Source organism: Phycomyces blakesleeanus (assembly GCF_001638985.1).
Source record: "Phycomyces blakesleeanus NRRL 1555(-) unplaced genomic scaffold PHYBLscaffold_23, whole genome shotgun sequence".
Taxonomy (NCBI): Eukaryota; Fungi; Mucoromycota; class Mucoromycetes; order Mucorales; family Phycomycetaceae; genus Phycomyces; species Phycomyces blakesleeanus.
In genome coordinates, this window is record NW_017265156.1 from 933,583 (window position 1) to 956,671 (window position 23,089).

General features: G+C 32.8%; 7 protein-coding genes across 7 annotated transcripts; 3 read left to right on the forward strand and 4 right to left on the reverse strand.

Annotated features, from left to right (window-relative positions):
* Nucleotides 1-1,447: 1,447 nt before the first annotated feature.
* Nucleotides 1,448-2,355, reverse strand: PHYBLDRAFT_150100 (hypothetical protein; the record flags this gene model as incomplete). The annotated part of the gene is made up of 3 exons (XM_018432401.1): nt 1,448-1,714; nt 1,873-2,061; nt 2,197-2,355. The coding sequence occupies 3 exons, from the start codon at nt 2,353-2,355 to the stop codon at nt 1,448-1,450; spliced, it is 615 nt and encodes a 204-aa protein (XP_018287148.1).
* Nucleotides 2,356-3,659: 1,304 nt separating this feature from the next.
* On the forward strand, nt 3,660-6,395 carry PHYBLDRAFT_172939 (C2H2-type zinc finger transcription factor; the record flags this gene model as incomplete). The annotated part of the gene is made up of 3 exons (XM_018436896.1): nt 3,660-3,804; nt 3,886-4,295; nt 4,992-6,395. 3 exons carry the CDS (start codon nt 3,660-3,662, stop codon nt 6,393-6,395), a joined length of 1,959 nt encoding a protein of 652 aa, XP_018287149.1.
* Nucleotides 6,396-6,533: 138 nt separating this feature from the next.
* PHYBLDRAFT_150102 (hypothetical protein) lies at nt 6,534-6,852 on the reverse strand (the record flags this gene model as incomplete). The annotated part of the gene is made up of 2 exons (XM_018432402.1): nt 6,534-6,695; nt 6,763-6,852. The coding sequence occupies 2 exons, from the start codon at nt 6,850-6,852 to the stop codon at nt 6,534-6,536; spliced, it is 252 nt and encodes an 83-aa protein (XP_018287150.1).
* Nucleotides 6,853-6,882: 30 nt separating this feature from the next.
* On the reverse strand, nt 6,883-7,662 carry PHYBLDRAFT_150103 (hypothetical protein; the record flags this gene model as incomplete). Its single annotated transcript, XM_018432403.1, has 4 exons — nt 6,883-6,948; nt 7,020-7,060; nt 7,130-7,325; nt 7,384-7,662. The coding sequence occupies 4 exons, from the start codon at nt 7,660-7,662 to the stop codon at nt 6,883-6,885; spliced, it is 582 nt and encodes a 193-aa protein (XP_018287151.1).
* A 666-nt stretch (nt 7,663-8,328) lies between these two features.
* PHYBLDRAFT_172941 (hypothetical protein) lies at nt 8,329-8,977 on the forward strand (the record flags this gene model as incomplete). The annotated part of the gene is made up of 5 exons (XM_018436897.1): nt 8,329-8,352; nt 8,413-8,476; nt 8,561-8,617; nt 8,682-8,760; nt 8,899-8,977. 5 exons carry the CDS (start codon nt 8,329-8,331, stop codon nt 8,975-8,977), a joined length of 303 nt encoding a protein of 100 aa, XP_018287152.1.
* A 4,581-nt stretch (nt 8,978-13,558) lies between these two features.
* On the forward strand, nt 13,559-16,596 carry PHYBLDRAFT_172942 (hypothetical protein; the record flags this gene model as incomplete). The annotated part of the gene is made up of 6 exons (XM_018436898.1): nt 13,559-13,700; nt 13,770-13,853; nt 13,934-14,050; nt 14,114-14,492; nt 15,162-16,220; nt 16,428-16,596. 6 exons carry the CDS (start codon nt 13,559-13,561, stop codon nt 16,594-16,596), a joined length of 1,950 nt encoding a protein of 649 aa, XP_018287153.1.
* A 955-nt stretch (nt 16,597-17,551) lies between these two features.
* PHYBLDRAFT_67203 (hypothetical protein) lies at nt 17,552-18,073 on the reverse strand (the record flags this gene model as incomplete). The annotated part of the gene is made up of 2 exons (XM_018441753.1): nt 17,552-17,565; nt 17,620-18,073. The coding sequence occupies 2 exons, from the start codon at nt 18,071-18,073 to the stop codon at nt 17,552-17,554; spliced, it is 468 nt and encodes a 155-aa protein (XP_018287154.1).
* Between the last annotated feature and the right edge of the window lie 5,016 nt (nt 18,074-23,089).

Here is a 23,089-nt window from a genome sequence, read left to right on the forward strand (position 1 = left end):
TTGCCTAGATTAAGAATACACATGTTTTCTGTTGGTTGCGGACTCTGTGAAATTAACAGAGATTGCGACGGGGTTTTTTTCATAGTAGTGTATTTTCCTGATTTATATTTTGGATAGCTTTTATCTCATCTCTATGAGTGTTAATAATTTTTTTTCTCCTTAATTTTAAACAAAAAGTCAAATATATCTATAATCCACACAGGCCTCAAAACAAAAAAACAAAAATAACATACCTTCTACAGTCAAAGCTCGATATAGTGATATTCGATATAGTGATAATCGCGATATAGTGATAGTGATAAAATTTGAATCCACCAGTATCACTATATCGAGCTCTGAGTTTATTTCTGTATTATATATTTTATTTAGCATTTTAAAGCAAGCCCAGTTTCTTAGACAAAATACTATGAATCCTATTAGAAAACAGTAGTGACATGGTGTGTGTTCTTTTGGTTCCACTCAGACCACGAATATCTTGCAAAGAAGTATGACACTCTTTGCAGGATTTCCTTCAATCCCCTTGCACAAGGCATACCCTTGTGCATTGAATTTCATCATTGGTACTGCTTTAATAGAGCTTTATAACAAAGTAGTATAGATTGTTCACATATAAAAGTCTTCAGATGAAGCAATAATAAAACAGAATCCTTATCTATCTTTATTTTATTGATCAAATCCTTTATTTTACTTTTGTTTATACATTTATTTCATTGTCACTGACTTATAACAAATCTTCGCGATAGTTATAAGCATACTTCTTGTTATATTTGTCCTTTCTATACACATTTTACTACATCTCCTTACTGTTGGATAGACCCAAGCGTTATCAAAGTAATTCATCTCTATCTCTCTATATATTTGCCTTCTGAACTCGTTGGCAACCCTATTTTCATTTATTATTTTTCTGACAACGTTGCACCACACCAACTCAACACTTGTCAGTAGTCACTCACAGCGGCATTAGAAATATCACTAAATAATGTGCGGAGTAAGAAAAAAACACACTCAATATAGTGATAGTGATAAAATTTCTGTCCACCATCCATATCACTATATCGAGCTTTGACTGTACTGGCTTTACTCATCTAGAGACTCAACAAAGCTGAGACTACCAGCAGTTCCTAAAAACTAAAGAATAATATACAATTTTAAATAGCTTTTATTTTTACCATGATCATAAAGATATCAACTCAAAATATTGAAGAATTAAAGATTAAGAGGATACTAAGATATGTTTATACATATATTAGTATATAATAAATAAAGCAAAGAATCCAAGATTTTAAGAGTTGTACAGCACCGATTTTTTAATAGAAGTAGTTATTCCATGACTATTTAATAAACTAGTCGCTTGATTGACTTTATTATCTTTTACAAGCACATAATCAGTATCGTATGTGCTTACAACAAAGACCAGAATTTGGTTCTCTCTGAGAGGGTTTAAAACTCAAGCCAGAATACCAACAAGACCAAAATCCATTTTAGCATCAACTTTGAAACATCGCCAGTTGTCTTCTGTCTTTTGGGCTATATCCACAAGTTTGGAAGTAGTTAGCAAGATGAGAGAAAGCTCAGATGTTGTTTTAGATAATGTAAACCACGGTTGGTCAAGAATATATGATTGCCATTTGTAGTTTCTAGGGAACTGATGGATTGAAAATAAATCAGGCAGAAGTTTAAGAGAAAGCAGAGGCATTAGGTGCTCACGGAGTGTCTAATCAATTAGATTTTAAATTTCTTTTTGGTAACTTTTCAAAATACAAATTTGATACTGTATACCTAATAATAAGTCAGTGTTATAATAAAAGCTATACTGAAAAGGTATAACTCTTTGAATGCATAATAATTAAAAGTTCTTTCTTTTGCTTTTACCCTCAATAAATAAAGTATACTACTCTCAAAAATGTCTTCAACAACAAATACACTTTCCCCTATAGGCCTCTCTGAAGCGAATGCGGCACTAATAAGCCTTATTGTTAAGAAGTCTGATGATATATTCAAAGAAGCATCCAAGACAGATGAGTTTGAGGACGAGGAATTTGATGAAGAACTTGACAAGAGCTCATAAAAAATCAAATATTGTCACAAAAGTGCAACGAAAGCAATACTTCTGCTCAATAAGAAAAAGTAGAATTTATTTCAGCTATCAATTAGCTCTATTTGCAGCAGACCTTGAAAGCAATGAAATTAATCAACCAAGACATCTTCTTCTTGATCTGCATTGGCAGCGTGTCTATGATTCAGGAATGAGTAGTGATTTGTAGACGAGCTAACCAAGATACATATCGTTGGTAGACAATCGACCACCCAAACCTTACTGACGAAGAGACTGGAGAGCGTGGCTTTAAGACCCATTATTAGATTACGCGATCAACTTTTGAGAACCTTGTGAATCTTCTAAAAAACACAGCTGCATACTCAAGGTTCAATGGTGAACATAGAAGCACTTAAAATGTTGCCCAACAGGTTGCTGTTGTTTTATAGAGATTCTGTAACACACACTTTGGTTATAGAATTGCCAAGACAACACTTGGTGTTGACCATGACTTCTACAATGAGTTTACAGTACATTTTATCAATACAATGACAAAATAAATTGCCAATAAGGTCATTGTATGGCCATTAACATATTCAAAAGCAGAGAGAAACTGCTAACGGTTTTGCTATTCGTACAAGTACCAGTATCCATGGCTATAACCACCACTGGAAAAACCGCCCTGATTAACAATGTGGCCAGGTTGGCAAACACATGTGTAGAAATAGTGATTTTTTTCAACTCAGTGTGTTTTTTGAAGTTCAGGTCAAAGATGTAGTTTTAGTTGGTCTCATTGGCTAACAGAATTTTAGAATATCAGTCTGGTACGGAAGACTAAATTCACATACAGAGACCTATCATAATTCTCATTCTACCACCCCTTTTTTTTATTCCTACTATTTTCTGGATTTACTCTCGCAATAATCTATTTATAAACTCATAGTAGAAAAATATATGTCTTTTACACACAACAGGCATTCTTGAAAACATTTGAATAAAGACTATGAATTGATAATATCATAATTGTCATGTCTCTTTCTATATTTAATAATATAGAAAAGAACTTGTTAGAAGAATTTAATTAAACAACCATAAAATATAATGCTTTTTTTTACTATAAAGCCGGTGCAAATAAAATATATTTTACGCTTGTTCCTCTTTTTATTTTCAATAAATCACATCAAACAAAACACATAAAATGCCTTCTATCCCCCACCGCCGTAATGTTGTCTGCCGTTGTGCTCAATGTAGCAGAAATTCACAGGGATACTCATTGGTGACAAGCAGAACCGCTGAGCACCATATTAGAAAGGATGAGCTTGAGAGAATCGAGAGACTGGATATGGCTGAAAGATTGGCAAATAGTATGTTATATTCAGGGTTTATTTTTCGATTACTGAGTAATAACTTCTTTATTTTTTTAATTTTAATGAAACACAGCTGTGCAAGAAGAACAAATGATGGACGTTGATACCCAATATAAGAAAAGAAAAGAAAAAAATATTTGAAAACCAGTAGAGACAATAAACTAAACTAATCTATATTTGTATATATCCCGACCTGTCAATCTGAATCCATCAAAAAAAAAGACGATCAGGCCAACTCATCTGATTCGAATGCCGCCATGATGGCTGACAATGTCTCGGTAGACAATGAGATCAGCGAGGTCAATGGCAATGACTCTGACATTGAAAGAGACATGAACTCTGACTCTGGCAGTGGTGAAGAAGAAGGTGTCAAGACAGACGTTGAAGAGTTTGTTAATGAAGGTCAGTCATAAATGATTTTGTTTTCTTAAAAACAGATTTAAAGAAAATTTGTTCTAATTTATTTTTGTTAATTTTAAATAGACCCATTTGATGCTCCTAACATGCCTGAAAACCCTGTCCATCAGTTCATTACTACCTTTGCCATTCTTTTTATCTCGCGTTATGTTGTTAACAAAGGTGCCGCCATATTGATTGAATTTATCAATCAGTTACTCAAGATCTACGGCAAAGATTTCCAATTACCAACAAGTCTTATTGGCCTGCAAAGAATGACTGGTTTTTCCAATTACGCCAATGGTATCAAGAAGTCTGTTGTATGTGAAGACTGCCACAAGGTTTACGAACAAGATGTGCCTCTCCCTACTCATTGCGACTTCAAAAAGCATGGTTCTCAATCAGCATGCAATTGTGAATTGATGAAGGTTTCATCTTCTGGTGCCATGATAGCCAAGCGATCATACATCTACAACTCTATCCAGAGATCATTACAAGTTTTCTTTCTTCGTTCTGGGTTCGAGCAAAAAATCAGACAATGGAACAAAGAGCTTAAGGTCGTAGATACACTATGCGACGTCTATGATGGTGCTATGTGGAAGGAGCTAAAGGACCAAAGTGGTGTATTGTTTGTGAATGAACCTCGTTCATTGATGCTAACAATGAACATCGACTGGTTCCAGCCATTTGATGGCGTTACATATTCAACTGGAGCTATCTACCTTGCAATAAATAACTTGCCTCGTGAGGAAAGATTTAAGCCTGAAAATGTCATCCTTGTTGGTTTGATGCCTGGTCCTAAGGAGCCAAAGACCGAAGAGATCAACCACTATTTAAAGCTAATAGTTGATGAATTGCTGCAGTTGTTTACGGGGATAACCATCCCGACCTTTGAGTGCCCAGCTGGTGTTAATGTACATGCTGCATTACATATGGTTGCCTGTGACATCCCCGCTGCCAGGAAGACCAGTGGATTCACCGCCCACAACAGTACTTGTGCATGCCCCAGATGTGTGAGGCAGTTTACCAGGTTACCAAGCACCAATCAGGTCGACTTCAGTGGGTTCGACTATTCGACATGGAAAATCTGTAGCGGTCTGAAAAACAGGTTGCATGCTGAGGAGTGGAAGAGTGCCAGTACGCCCTCAGAAAGGCATCAGTTGGAAATCGAAAATGGTGTTTGATGGTCGCAGCTGCATCGCCTTGGATACTTTGATCTAGTACGTGGAACGATCATCGATCCCATGCATAATTTATTCCTGGGGACACCAAAGAGAATGATGGAGTGGTGGATAAAAGAAGGGCTGATAGACGATAGAAAGCTAGCTACGATGCAAACAATGGCAGAGACAATGGTGGTGCCAATGGATTACGTGGTGTTGAAATCGAAGATTGGAAAGGGCTTTCCATACATAAAAGCTGGTGAATGGAAGTCCTGGGTGCTAGTGTATTCGCCTATCTTGTTGAAGGCCGTCCTGCCAATTGAAATGTTCAGAAATTGGATCAGTTTTGTTGATGCCTGCCGCCAATTAGTAAAGCCAAGCATCACGTTCTCTGACATTGACGATGGCCATAAATTTCTTCAAGAATTCTGTACTGAGTGCCAGCGTATTTACACTCCAACTATTCTCACCTGTAACATGCATTTACATCTCCATCTTCATGAGACCATCCGTGATTTTGGACCAGTATATGGATATTGGCTCTTCGGGTTTGAGCAATATAATGGTCTGCTAAAGAACGTGAATACGAACAGAAAAGATTCCTTTGAGGTTACATACATGAATAGTTTCGTCCAAGATACATTCAAAGGTGATTTCGTTCATGCTGCTCTCACATGCCCAAGCCAAGTACCGTTTCTTCCTCTTCTCGCCAAGCTTACTGCCACAACTCAACCCTCCACTTCAAAAAATACAATAACTTTTCCCCAGCGCCCTTTCAGACTATCAGCCTTCATCCAAGCATACTCAAACCCTTCTCTTCCAGTCCTTGGCAATGAACCTCTTCCTCCATCTGCATTTACTCTCCATATCGAACCCCCATTAGCAATGAGTGATGTCGACTATCATCATTTGCTTGATTACTATAAAGTCGCATACTGTATGCCAAATCTTGAAGGTTACCAGCATCCCTCCTCTCCATTCTCCTTTGCTGACAACCAAATCATAAAGTTGAAATCAATCAATTTGCTTGGTCAGGTTTACAAAGGCTGCAAATATGCTTCTGGTCGTGGCTCATTTGTTCAATCTCTGTTCCTTGGAAGTCAAGGCAATAATCGGTTGGCATACACTGGCCAAATTCAGTATCTGTTCTTGCACTCTTTCACTCCACCAGTAGACAACACAGAGCTCCAAACACGTGTCGTTTATCAAGATAAACACGTCTTTGCGTATGTTAAGTGGTTCCAGATTGAGCATGACCATTCAAGAGAGTTGGAAAGTGTTGACATCTGCAGTGCAGATTTTATTGCATGTGATTTTAAATGCATCTTGCCAGTACATCGAATATCATCAGTTGTTGCAACATGTGATTATAAAACCAGCACAAATAATAAGAAAATACTTGTCAACGCTTTATCACACAAACAATACAATTAATATTTAGTACATTTCTTTTTTAATAAAAAATTTCAATACATAAGCTAATGTAGTCTTATTATATATGTTGCGAACAATACATATGTGTTAAGAAATTTTGAGAGTAAAAGAAAAAAAACGACAAAAAATGAGTTTTATTTATGACCCATATTTAAGAGCCCATTGAGGTAGAGCAGGATCTAAATCAATTGGGACTGTTGATTCCACTGTTCTACCATAAACTCTCTTAAGCAGTTGGCGGGAATTTGCACCCAATTGCTTAACAACAAACGAGTCAACCTCCGTAATGAATTTGTTAAGCTAAGTAATAAACATATATTAACATTCAGCCTGGCATCATTCAAAAAAGAAAACTGTTAGGTTTTACCTCGTCACTTCTCCAACTTGGGCGAGCAACACAAATCTCATTTCTTGGCTGAGAGGGGGACATATCATCGTTTGATTCGCCTTCAGACATGACTGACTTTTGGATCAGTCCAGAGCAGTTTCAACCCATCTTGAGATCAATGTCAGCCTTGTAAGCATCATAAGCAAGGCGATGGTGAGTGTAGTTCTAAAGGAAAAAGACAATACAATTAATATTCTAATTGTTATTATTTAGCATAAATTGAAAATATAGTTTACATCAGTTTCACGGCCAGATCTTCTTGAATTAGTATTCAAGGCTCATCTTGTTTCCGGAAGTTCCCTTTGCTGGCGACGTCTACTACAGAAGTTTGTATATATACACTTACAAAGGTTGCGTGTCCTCATATCAGTGTCAGCAAACTTCTTTTCCAAGTAATACAAGAGTTGTTTGACTAACTCTCTATTTGGAGAGCGATCAAAACGAACATCAACTGCCCACTTTGGTTTTATGGCATTTGCTTGGATTTCTGCCTGGTCTCTTGATTTTAGCTTTGGGTTCCACATATAACCATGAATGTATCCCTATTATATTTTAATTAGCAACAAGATTGGCAAGTGTCTTTTGTATCTTTATACTTACAAATACAGCATTAGTATCACTTGATTCGGTGATGGGAAGGGCAGCAGAAGTGGATGCAACACTAGTGGGCACATGCGCAGATGCTGGGAGGGCAGACAAGGCATCAATGCCATTAATGGCGGTTGCGTTACTGGTGATCACTACACCAATTCTTGTATCCATCAATGTGATTTTATCCTTCATGGCCTTCATCTCTTCTTTCATCGCATTCAAAGCTTGTAGCAACTGGACATCAGTGCTAGCAAGAGAAGGAGCAAGTCTGCAGTTGGGGGTAGGCATTATCTGTAATACATTATAATATTTTCAATTGTTAATATTAGTTCTTTTTCTTTTTTATTCTCTTTTGTAAGAGACAATCCATCTATTATGTTATGTAAATTACAATAAATTCGCAACATAGATTTGTTGAGATGATATAATCAAGAGTGAGTGACATTGAATTGCAAGTAGAAATATTAAGTATTTATAGGCGGTAGTGATGCTTCAGGAACACTTCAAAGACAACTTCTTGAAACACTGAGATGCAAATCGGCCTTGATACATTTTTTGGCCTCAATTGATCACCTCTTTTCAGTTTTTTTTTGCTATCGTTTATTGGATAAGCTTTTCGGTATTTTGTTTCAAATGCGAAAAAAAATTTACGTCTTTTTCTTTCTTCTTTTCTGCTCCTTTCCTCTTTTCCAACGTTTGTCATTATTATATTAGTGGCTTTTTTTTTGGTAACATACTTCTTTATTAAATACTTTTTTATAAGCAATAAAAATTAATACATTCTTTTATTATCATAATAGATACTCGTTTGCTCTCATTTAAATGCATTCATTTCACAATCGCTGTCCAGATTAACAAAGGTCAATATTATATTTTGCGAAATTGACATCTATAAAAATCCTTCTGACTTGTTTTTTTTATTACAGACTTGATCATCAAGAATAACTGCTACAAATGAATTTAGTTAAAAACATCAAGGTAGTATATATATATATATTATTTTGACATGTATCTTACTAAAATAAAGTCTTATTATAGATGAACACTATTGATCCCGTCTTTGATTTCCCTTACATTATACAGCTGGAAATGACATTACATGGTAAGAATCACTACTTTATTTTTTATTTTAGTTATATTAATATTATAATGTGTTAACATAAAATATTATTATTTTTCACTAGAGTTCTATCAAGTGTTTACAAAGACAATCTATCTCTGTTAATATATATTCTTGCTACTGGTATATAAATTATTTATTATTTTATTCGATTCACAAAAATTAATGTTTTTCATTGTTTTTATAGTGAAAGATATCATAAGGAATGCCATGGATTATCAATATCAACATCTATTTTTTGCTCGCTCTTTTCCAATATTTACAATGTAAGTATAAAAGTGTATACAAAATGTAAAAGCATACTACATTAAATGTAGTACCCAGCATACAGCTAATAATTTTTCTATGCTTCTTAAAGACTGTTGTATTTCAAAAAACAGTCTGCTTTCTTTTTATATTTTCAGGTATTTCTTTTCTGTAGATAATTATTCTATTCAAACAGTATCAAGCAGACCAGTAGAAGCAATAACGGATATCCAATAAATCAATACTATAAGATTGTTATAGTTCTAGAAACATTCTGTTCTTTCCAAATAAATACTATTATAAACTTTTACCAATAAAACAATTTCTGAAATTAAAATAAAAACGATTGAACTATACTATGGTTCAGAATCCAAAGAATTGCTCAAATATTAAATTTAATTGGATATAAAAGATAACAAAGAGATGTAATGTTGAACTATACTACTGTGTCAAGATCGAAAATAAATATATTATCCACCTTTAAAGCTCCATATAAAACATATAAAAATAAAACCTTGGTTTCAAAAAACTCTTTTCAATATCCCAAGTCAGATCAACACACTGAAAGTGCTAAAGAACTATATCCCCGTCATTTTTATTTGACCCCACACATGTGTATAGCTGGTCATGGCACATGGTGCTAAGACGAACTTGTTACATGGTGATATGTATCTGGACTTAATGTTAAACCTCATCTTGACACCTGAGTAACTACGCATGTACACATACGTATGTCAGGTCATTTTTCCAGTGTCTGCTATATATATAAGTAGATGACAGCTGATCTGATATATATATAAGTGAATGATAGCTGATCTGATATATATATAAGTAAATGATAGCCGATCTCATATATATATAAGTGGATGACAGTCAATCTGATATATATATAAGCTGATTATAGCTGATCTGATATATATATAGGTGGATGACAGTCAATCTGATATATATATAAGTAAATGACAGCTCATCTGATATATATATAAGTGGATGACAGCCGGTCTGATATATATATAAGTAAATGACAGCTGATTTAGTATATATATAAATAGATGACAGCCAGTCTGCTATATATATATGTGGATAACAGCTGATCTGCTATATATATAAGTGGATGATAGCTAGTCTGCTATATATATAAGTAGATGACAGCCAGTCTGATATATATATAAATAAATGACAGCTGATTTAGTATATATATAAGTAGATGACAGCCAATCTGATATATATATAAGCTAATTATAGCTGATCTGCTATATATATATGTAGATGACAGCTGATCTGCTATACATATAAGTGGATGACAACTGATTTGCTATATATATAAGTGGATGATAGCTGATCTGCTATATATATAAGTGCATGACAGTCAATTTAATATATATATATAAGCTAATTATAGCTGATCTAATATATATATAAACTGATTATAATCAATTTGATATATATACAAGCTGATATTAGATAATTTAATATATATATAAGCTGATTGTAACTGATCCAATATATATACATACTGATTATGATCAATTTAATATATATATAAGCTGATGGCACCTGATCTGATATATATATATAAACTAGTGATAGTCAATTTAATATATCTATATATTGATGATAGCTAATTATATACTTATATAAGCTGACAAAAACTAATATATTATATATATATAAACTATTGATAGTCATTTTTATATATCTATAAGTTGATCATAGCTAACATAGTATATATATAAGCACATAATAACTAATCTAATATATATGTAAGCTGATTATAACTCATATGCTATATATATAAGTTGATAATAGCTGATCTGATATATATATATATATACTAATAACAGATGATTTAATACATATATAGACTGATAATAGCCAATTTGCAATATATATAAATTAATAACAGTCAATGTAATATATATATAGATTAATGATTACTAATTTGTTATATATATAAACTAATAATAAATAATCTAATATATATATATAGACTGATCATAATCAAGCTGCTATATATAAAAATGAATAACAACCAATATAATTTATATATAAACTTATAACATCAGATTTACTACTTATATATATTAATAACATTTTATCTATCTCTGATATTAGTCAATAGCATTGGATCTATCACATTATATATATTCACACTTATCAATATCCAAGTCATATCTGATCATCTCATTAAATACAAGTTACATACTCTAATCATATTTAATCTTTCATTTTTTATATATTCACAACTCTTTTATAATCTTTCTACATATATATATAATATAAATATATCATAAATATAATACATATTAATAAATTGACTTGTTCATATATGTTTTTATAGATCTATATAATAAGATTTTGATTTTTATAAGAAAATTAGTAAAAAAAAATGAAAATTATTTTTTATTAATTCTGTACTTGTTCTTTACATATTTTGATACTTCTATATGATATGACTAAATTGTCTTTATATGGCAAAATGTTTTAAAAAATTATTACTTAGTAAGAATTTGAACTTTTATTAGAAGAGATATATTTAATTATTGTCGGAACGGCTTTTTGATAGTTTAAAGTTAAATGTTTTTCCATGCCAAGCTTTTACATAGTTGCTATTTATATAACCTATCTTCCCACACTAAAAATGCCAAGACTTCTCACGCTAGGTACATTCAGACTAACCAAAAAAGAAAATTTTTTGTGAAAAAAGCTATTCTTTGTCATTTTTTCCTACGAATTCAATTGTATTGTTTATGTAGATCATTTATGCGAGATTATGCATGATTATGCATATTATATAACAAGTATAGCCAAAAGTTACCAATTTTTTTCAGCAATGCAATTGTATTGTTTACATTACGCGAATATGCATAATGACGTATGTTACACAAACTTTATTTTGTATATTTTTATATATGTTTAAATTCTCTTATATGTGCCTATATATAATTATGCAAGATTATGCAAGATTATGCAAGATTATGTAAGCTGATAACAATTAATTAACCATATATATAAACTAATTATAGCTGATCTCATATATATATAAGCTATTGATAGTTGATCTAGTATAAATATAAGCTGTTGACCACCAATCTCGCATATATATAAGCTGTTGATTACCGATCTGGCATATATATAAGCTGTTGATTGCCAATCTAGCATATATATAAGCTATTGATTGCCAATCTGACATATATATAAGCTATTGATTGCCAATCTGACATATATATAAGCTGTTGATCGCCAATATGACATATATATAAGGTGTTGATTGCCAATCTGACATATATATAAGCTATTGATTGCCAATCTGACATATATATAAGATGTTGACTGCCAATCTAGCATATATATAAGCTGTTGACAGCTGATCTAGTATATATATAAATGGATGACAGCCAGTCTGCTATATATATAAGTAAATGACAGCTAATCTGGTATATATATAAATGGATGACAGTCAGTCTGCTATATATATGTAGATAACAGCTGATCTGCTATATATATAAGTGAATGATAGCTGATATGCTATATATATAAGTGGATGACAGCTGGTCTGCTATATATATAAGTAAATGACAGCTAATCTGGTATATATATAAATGGATGACAGTCAGTCTGCTATATATATGTAGATAACAGCTGATCTGATATATATATAAGTGAATGATAGCTGATCTGATATATATATAAGTGGATGATAGCTGATCTGCTATATATATAAGTGGATGACAGTCAATCTAATATATATATATAAGCTGATTATAGCTGATCTGCTATATATATAAGTAGATGACAGCCGGTCTGATATATATATAGGTGGATAACAGCCAGTCTGATATATATATAGGTGGATGACAGCTAATCTGGTATATATATAAATGGATGACAGTCAGTCTGCTATGTATATGTAGATAACAGCTGATCTGCTATATATATAAGTGAATGATAGCTGATCTGCTATATATATAAGTAGATGACAGCTGGTCTGCTATATATATAAGTGGATAACAGCCAGTCTGATATATATATAGGTGGATGACAGCTAATCTGGTATATATATAAATAGATGACTGTCAGTCTGCTATATATATAAGTAAATGACAGCTAATCTAGTATATATATAAATGGATGACAGTCAGTCTGCTATATATATGTAGATAACAGCTGATCTGCTATATATATAAGTGAATGATAGCTGATCTGCTATATATATAAGTGGATGACAGCTGGTCTCACTGGAAAAATAGGGTAATTTCATCTATGGCGTAGGGTACTATTATTTGTGGAGTGGTAGCTTAAATTTCCATCACTTTTGTCTTTTTTATTTTCGACGGCGATGATAACGCTCGGTCTGTTTTATTGAATAAAAAAACGAGTTTACTCTTTTTTGTAAAAAATGTCTGCCAGATTTCTTTTTGGGACTTGTAGCCATGTCGCAGAGTCAATAGTTGTAGGAAACGTAAACTAAATGATATCTTTTGAGTGAGATAATAAAGCTTTTTATTGCTGTAATATTTATTTATAAGTATGATGAGATTAATGGTCATGATATTACTACAAATATTTTTGTTGTATATGCTCTACAGCCAATAAAATGTATATGACGACATGTTTTAACAAAAGCGTGTATTATTGTATTTTAGAATGAGGCAATCAATTACTGTTTAGAGAACTTCCCATTTTAACAACCGGAATAAACTATGTCATTTTGGAAGCTGGTATAATTTGGAAAGATATATATTAAATTGTGTTCCTGAACAATTTTCTATTCTTGTCAATTCTAAAGACTTAAAAAATAAAACACACGCACACAATATGTCAAACAACAACAACAATTCAGAATGCAAGTGCTCTAAATGCTCTTCCAATAGTATGGGATTTGTTTTGGTGTCTACCCAAACACTCAGAAGACATGTACAACAGGATATCGTGAGACAATATCAGTCAAGATCTTCTTGTAAGTTCAAATTTAAGAAAATTATTATTGAGACAATTTTAATTAAATATTTATTTTCATATAATATAGCCTCAGTTATAGAAGTAATGTCGAATGACAATGACATGGAGATTGACTTTGAAGACAATGTTGATGACGAAGATCAAGTTGAAGGTATGCATAGTATTTTTATTAAAGTTTTATAATCATTTATAATATCTAATAATTTGATTCTTTTTTACCTAACAAAACAGCCGAAGACTTACCTCTTTTTGGCATTGATTCCTTGTTTGATTCTGAAAGCGAAGATGAGGGTGTCATTGAAGCAACCATTTTGGATATTTCTGACGATGAATCTGATGATGTTAGAGGTTAGTACAAAAAGCACATATAAATCAATAAAGTCAACAAGTATTGATTTTTTTTTCAAATAGAACACTTTTCTTCATCCAATATGCCAGTCGATCCTATTCATGCTTTCATTGCTTCTTTTGCTGCCTTCTTCATATCCAAATATGTTGTCAATTCTGGTGGTGCTGTTCTGTTAAAGTTTCTTAACGAAGTATTGGCACACTTTGGACAGTCTTTCCGTCTTCCCCTCAGTATGAGCGGTGTCAACTCTATGACCGGTCTCAGCGACGTGACTCGAGGTGTCCAGCGGTTTGTTGCATGTGGCGATTATAACAAAGTATACGAAGAGTCCGATGTTGTTCCAGAGTGCTGTAATTTCGAGAGACTCTCTGGTAGAGAATGTGGAAACGCTCTTTTCTTTGCAACATCAAGAGCCTTGACTATCCCCAAAAAGATCTACATGTATAACTCCATAATCAAAACGTTGTCTATCCTTTTTTGCCGCCCTGGATTCGAAGACACCATCAACCATTGGAGAATCAGAGTGCAAGTTCCAGGCATGATGTTTGACATTTACGACGGTACGAAGTGGAACAGTCTGAAGGATAGCAATGGTTCACCGTTTGTGAATCATGAGCGCTCCATAATGCTTACCATGAACATCGATTGGTTTCAACCTTTCGATGGGATCACTTACTCCTGTGGTGTGATATACCTTTGCATCAACAACTTGCCAAGATTGGAACGGTACAAGAAGGAGAATGTTGTTCTCGTTGGTCTCATGCCAGGGCCCAAGGAAGCAAAGACAAGTGAAATCAATCACTACCTCTGTCCCCTTGTTGCGGAACTCAACCAGTTGTATGGTGGTGTGGTGATGCCTACCATACAGTGCCCATCTGGTGCTCTTGTCCGTTCTGTCCTTCTTCCCATTGCTTGTGACATTCCTGCCACCCGTAAGAATTGTGGGTTTACCTCTCATTCAAGCACATGTGCGTGCAATAAGTGCAACCAACAGTTCCCTTGCCTTTCAGACTCCAATGCTGCGGACTACTCTGCGTTCGTACTTTCTGAGTGGGTGCCTCGCACTGATGCCAAAAACTGTTGTGATGTCAAGTTGTGGAGAATGGCCAGCAGTGATGCACAAAGAAAGAGATTGGAGAGGGAAAATGGTGTCCGATGGTCAGAATTGCATGACCTGGTTTACTTTAACCTTGTAGAATGCACTGTCATCAATCCGATACACAACCTGTACCTCAAAACAGCAAAGAGAATAATGGAGAAATGGAGATCTTCAGGTCTCATCACAGATGCACACTTGGCTGAAATGCAGTTGGATGCTGACAAGATGGTACTGCCAGAGGACTACACGCCATTAGGGACAAAGATTGGGCATGGCTTCCCATTCATGAATGCCAACAAATGGAAGTCTTGGTACTTGGTGTACTTTCCTGTTCTTCTGCGTGGTCGTCTACCTGAAGCTCATCTCAGTAACTGGACAACATTTGTCAATGCATGCCAGTACCTCTCAATGCCAAGCATATCTACGGCTCACCTTGATGAAGCCCATCAATCTTTGGAGGCCTTCTGCAGAGAGTGCGAGAAGTTATATAAAGTCCCGTTTCTTTTGCCAAACATGCATCTCCATCTTCATCTGCGAGAGACTGTACTGAACTTTGGTCCGGTTTATGGCTATTGGCTTTTTAGTTTTGAAAGATGCAATGGTATCTTAAAAAACTATGCGGCAAATAGAAAAGATGGGTTTGAGAGAACCTATATGAAGAAGTATCTTGATGAAGCATACCAGAGAGATCTTATTTGCCAAACTTTGCTAATAACTCAATCTGAGCATTTAGCAATCATCCTTGAGCTCACTGCATCCACTGCCAATTCCATTACCACTTCTACTTCCACTTCTACTGCCACCTCAATCCAATTCGATATCAATGCTTTTCTTAATTCTTCTGAGATCAACTTTGATATCGTCAAGGGAAACAAGCCTTTGCCCCCTTTCGCACTTCCTTTAGCTCTAAAGTGGAACATTTCCATGGATGAATCCAAGTATGAGCATTTGTTGGAATACTTTCACGAGTCATACAATGATCAAACTCTTGTTCATTATTGTCAGTCTGGTCATTCCAATAATTGTGTTAATAACCGGATACAGAAGTTTGAATCAATCAATCTTCTCGGGTAAATCTACAAGAGCAAAACAAAGAATCAGTGCGGGTAGTTGATGCAAGCCTTGTTTGAGACAAGTGATGGTAGAAGTACCAAGCCGTACGCAGGCCAAATCCAGTACCTCTTTGTCAATACTGCTGTAAACTCGTTTGCTGATCTTACAAGCCAGCATGTATTTGCATATGTATGATGGTACAAGGAAGTTTTACTTCAGCCCAGAGCAGGAGAAGGAGTTGAGGTGAATGAGGTGGGGTTCGAAGATGACAGCATGAACAGCATTCTCCCAGTGCATAGAATCTGCTATCCAGTCGCAGTAGGCGAGCACCTTGGTCTAGAAGGCGAAGTTCAGATGTGTGTAGTTCCTTTGCCACGAAAAATATATATTTAGATGCAAATACAAAAATAAAACACGTATAAAAAAATATTAATTAATACAGACTAATATATATAGCTGCACGTTTATTATTTATTATTTCTATAAATTTTTGTTTGTACTTGGCATGCTATACATGCATCTGTATACATCATGCTAATCCGTAAACATAAACAAGTAGAAAAAAGACTCTAAAATAGTTAGCAAGAAAAAAAAGATTTATTTTGAAAAGCACCAATCTGGTAAAGTGACTGCCAAATTCTCGGGAATGCTCACTTCTTTCTCATAAGGGATGCGCTTTTTCAAGCTTTCTGAATTTTTCTTCAAACGGATAACAGTAAGTTCATCAATAGTACTAATAAATGTCTGGAGCTGGTTTAAAGAATAAATAGTATTAATAAAGTATTATTATTTTCTTTAAAACATAAATAGATGTTTAACATTACCTCATCAGTTCTCCAGCTGGGACGATATGCCCGCACTTTGTTATCTCCATCCGACTCGCCATCAGACATCACGTCAATAGAAAGAATATTTCCGCAATCATATCGATTCATGCCCTCATGAATAGCCTCTGTGTATGTCTGGTACGTGATAATACGACGGTCAAGAAGCTACCAAAGAGTATTGTATTAAAACATTAAATCAATAGTAAATTAACTTTATTTTAAAACTTATGGTCTTCTTTCTGTTGCGTCTTCTTCCAGCTTTATTTCTAGCCATAATCTTCTCTGCTGAGGTCCGGAAGACTCGCACTTGATTTTGGTAGTGATTCTTTATTATATTCATAATGACACTCTTTGACACATTTGTGCAACATCTTTGAGGTCTCAGGTACTTGAAGAGAGCCAGTGCAAGTGTCTTGTTGTACTTGTCGCCATACGTGCCAGTCATTGACCATGCTGATCTATTATTATTCTCAGCAACTTTGAGCGGGTCTGTGCTAACAAAGTTCGGTTTCTTGATGTAACTATTGATAAGTTGCTATAAAAACAGTATTAGATATATTAATCAGTAATGTTATTATTATCAATTTACTTACAGAAATCAAGGGATGATGTTTCGCTCCAAGGTCAAGATCATCATCCATAAAAGAAGAAGAATCCGCTGGTACAGCAGAAGGCATCACGGAATTTTGGCTGGTCATTGCCTTTTTTATTTCAGCATTTTCAGTCATGAGCTGAAGGACCGAGTTCTTCAAAAATTCATTTGTCTTGTTGGACAAATCCAGGCCATTCTTCAAATGAGTTATTGCATCAGTCACTCCTTTTGCATTTTCTTGCAAGGATTGCATCGACACATTGTTGGCTGCCAACAAGGTAAGGACGTAATCCATTGGGGTCACAGCGACTTGAACTTCAGGGGCTGTGTCAACTGCTACTTCTGGAGTTGGTGTATCAATTGGAGCAACAACACCTGCAATTGTGCTATTAAGAACAGCATTCATGCGTAGGTTGGGTCGGCGGGGAGCAGTAGGAATACGCTTTGTCATTTTCTGTTAATAAAATAAATATTAATAATTTTCAACTAATATTGTACAATTCACTACACTTGTTATATCATATTTAAAATTCACATACTAGTAAAGAGGATAAGCGGTGCAGATTAACTCTCTACCTTTCATTTGATATTTAAGCACATCTCCCAACCGCTTGATCCACATTTAGACAACTTCTTTTCTAACTCAATGAGGCACAAAGTAGTATTTCAAGATGACGGTGGTCATCTTCTTTTGGAGTATTACTTTTTACAGCCCGCATTTTGTCAGGGTCAAACTGGATTTTAAGACAAGTTTTTTTTTTTTTCCTTTTTTTTTTCTTTTAACAACATTTATTATTGATATTTTCTTTGTTTCTCTTTTGCTTATGTTTTTACAATTTCACTTATAATTTTTTCTTTCTTTTATAGCTCAATACCAAATATGTGTCTCTTTGTTTGGCTATACTCTGTCTGATATATCAAGGTAAGATATCATTATCTTACAGATCTTTGTTACTCATCATATTGTTTGTCTAGCCATTGCTACTCATTTCCATTGAGTCTCATCATCTCTTAATCGAACATGATGATAAGTTTTTTTCTTAAAAAAAATTCAAATTATTCTTTTGTCTTCCTCATAGATATATATTTATTTTTATTATGATTTATTAGTTATGTCTAATATTATGCACGAAGACGTATAATCAGTAATATTTGGTAAGTTAACTACAATATATTTAATAAATACGCCTTTACTATGCACAATATTAATAATTATTCATTTTTAGAATGTATCTCTATTCAAAGACTACTGGTATTGTCTTGATAATTCTGAAGAACATGTTTATATCAATTTTATGTCAAGTCTTCTCCGCCTTGTAAGTATTTATGAAGAAATTTCAATTTAAATTATTTACTAATTCTTCTTTTCTATTAATCATTTTTTAATAGCATTCCCGCTATTAAAGTATGTATTCCATGTCTACTCCCGGAAGGCTTTAAATTATATATAGCGAGCAAGAAGTATTAGCGATTATAATAGTAATAGTATCAAAACTGTCGCGAAATTAGGATTTTTATCTAGAAAAGATTTTCCTATCAAATAAAACAAAATTGAACAAAAAATGTATAACCCAATTTTTTCCAAAAAATAAATAAATAAAAGTAAAATAAATAAACAAACCAAAGAGGCTTGTTTATAAAAATCTACCCATGCTTTGTTTCTCTTTTCCATTGTAAAAAAACCTAGTTTCATTGCTTTTGTGTGTATAAAAAACCTAGTTTCATCACTTTGAGCATGTATAAAAAACCAACTATCATCATTTCTTTATATTGTAAAAAACCTACAATCATCTCTTTGATAGTTTTTAAAGCATTTCTGCAGCCAATAAAAAAACCTAGTAAAAATAATAATATAGGACGCTAGCTCTTTATAGACCTCAAAATATAATACATAAAGAGGTAGACTCGATAGGAGTAAAGCGTAACTACAATATTTATTCAGTTTCCATAGTTTGCGGACTGACAATCGTTCTACATTGGGTTTTCGTGTACCCGTTGTTATGATGATATGCATCAGTACCATAGATGATATCGTACCATTGCTCAAAATGATATATCACAAAAATTGTGATGATATCAGCTCAATCATCTACATTTTTGGTACATTTGATCCAGATGAAATTACCCTATTTTTCCAGTGCTATATATATAAGTGGATGACAGCTAATCTGGTATATATATAAATGGATGACAGTCAGTCTGCTATATATATGTAGATAACAGCTGATCTGCTATATATATAAGTGAATGATAGCTGATCTGCTATATATATAAGTGGATGACAGCTGGTCTGATATATATATAAGTGGATGACAGCTAATCTGGTATATATATAAATGGATGACAGTCAGTCTGCTATATATATGTAGATAACAGCTGATCTGCTATATATATAAGTGAATGATAGCTGATCTGCTATATATATAAGTGGATGACAGCTGGTCTGCTATATATATAAGTCGATAACAGCCAGTCTGATATATATATAAGTGGATGACAGCTGATCTGATATATATATAAGTGAATGATAGCTGATCTGATATATATATAAGTGGATGACAGTTGATCTGCTATACATATAAGTGGATGACAACTGATTTGCTATATATATAAGTAGATGATAGCTGATCTGCTATATATATAAGTAAATGACAGCTGATTTAGTATATATATAAGTAGATGACAGCCAATCTGATATATATATAAGCTAATTATAGCTGATCTGCTATATATATATGTAAGCTGATTATAACTCATATGCTATATATATAAGTTGATAATAGCTGATCTGATATATATATATATATACTAATAACAGATGATTTAATATATATATAGACTGATAATAGCCAATTTGCAATATATATAAATTAATAACAGTCAATGCAATATATATATAGATTAATGATTACTAATTTGTTATATATATAAACTAATAATAAATAATCTAATATATATATATATACTGATCATAATCAAGCTGCTATATATAAAAATGAATAACAACCAATATAATTTATATATAAACTTATAACATCAGATTTACTACTTATATATATTAATAACATTTTATCTATCTCTGATATTAGTCAATAGCATTGGATCTATCACATTATATATATTCACACTTGTCAATATCCAAGTCATATCTGATTATCTCGTTAAATACAAGTTACATACTCTAATCATATTTAATCTTTCATTTTTTATATATTCACAACTCTTTTATAATCTTTCTATATATATATATAATATAAATATATCATAAATATAATACATATTAATAAATTGACTTGTTCATATATGTTTTTATAGATCTATATAATAAGATTTTGATTTTTATAAGAAAATTAGTAAAAAAAAATGAAAATTATTTTTTATTAATTCTGTACTTGTTCTTTACATATTTTGATACTTCTATATGATATGACTAAATTGTCTTTATATGGCAAAATTTTTTAAAAAATTATTACTTAGTAAGAATTTGAACTTTTATTAGAAGAGATATATTTAATTATTGTTGGAACGGCTTTTTGATAGTTTAAGGTTAAATGTTTTTCTATGCCAAGCTTTTACATAGTTGCTATTTATATAATCTATCTTCCCACACTAAAAATGCCAAGACTTCTCACGCTAGGTACATTCAGACTAACCAAAAAAGGAAATTTTTTGCGAAAAAAGCTATTCTTTGTCATTTTTTCCCACGAATTCAATTGTATTGTTTATGTAGATCATTTATGCGAGATTATGCATGATTATGCACGTTATATAACAAGTATAGCCAAAAGTTACCAATTTTTTTCAGCAATGCAATTGTATTGTTTACATTACGCAAATATGCATAATGACGTATGTTACACAAACTTTATTTTGTATATTTTTATATATGTTTAAATTCTCTTATATGTGCCTATATATAATTATGCAAGATTATGCAAGATTATGCAAGATTATGTAAGCTGATAACAATTAATTAACCATATATATAACCTAATTATAGCTGATCTCATATATATATAAGCTATTGATAGTTGATCTAGTATAAATATAAGCTATTGACCACCGATCTCGCATATATATAAGCTGTTGATTACCGATCTGGCATATATATAAGCTGTTGATCACCAATCTAGCATATATATAAGCTGTTGATCGCCGATCTAGTATATATATAAGCTATTAATTGCCAATCTGACATATATATAAGCTATTGATTGCCAATCTGACATATATATAAGCTGTTGATCACCAATATGGCATATATATAAGGTGTTGATTGCCAATCTGACATATATATAAGCTATTGATTGCCAATCTGACATATATATAAGCTGTTGATCGCCAATCTGGCATATATATAAGGTGTTGATCGCCAATCTGACATATATATAAGCTGTTGACTGCCAATCTGGTATATATATAAGATGTTGATTGCCAATCTGACATATATATAAGCTATTGGTTGCCTATCTGACATATATATAAGCTGTTGATCGCCAATCTGGCATATATATAAGGTGTTGATCACCGATCTGACATATATATAAGCTGTTGACTGCCAATCTGGTATATATATAAGATGTTGACCGCCAATCTAGCATATATATAAGCTGTTGGCAGCTGATCTAGTATATATATAAATGGATGACAGCCAGTCTGATATATATATAAGTGGATGACAGCTAATCTGGTATATATATAAATGGATGACAGTCAGTCTGCTATATATATGTAGATAATAGCTGATCTGCTATATATATAAGTGAATGATAGCTGATCTGCTATATATATAAGTGGATGACAGTCAATCTAATATATATATATAAGCTGATTATAGCTGATCTGCTATATATATAAGTAGATGACAGCCGGTCTGATATATATATAAGTAAATGACAGCTGATTTAGTATATATATAACTGGATGACAGCCAGTCTGCTATATATATATGTGGATAACAGCTGATCTGCTATATATATAAGTAGATGATAGCTAGTCTGCTATATATATAAGTAGATGACAGCCAGTCTGATATATATATAAATAAATGACAGCTGATTTAGTATATATATAAGTAGATGACAGCCAATCTGATATATATATAAGCTGATTTTAGCTGATCTGCTATATATATATGTGAATGACAGCTGATCTGCTATATATATAAGTGGATGACAGCCAATCTGATATAGATATATATAAGCTGATTTTAGCTGATCTGCTATATATATATGTGGATGACAGCTGATCTGCTATATATATAAGTGGATGACAGCCAATCTGATATAGATATATATAAGCTGATTTTAGCTGATCTGCTATATATATATGTGGATGACAGCTGATCTGCTATATATATAAGTAGATGACAGCCAATCTGATATAGATATATATAAGCTGATTTTAGCTGATCTGCTATATATATATGTGGATGACAGCTGATCTGCTATATATATAAGTGGATGAC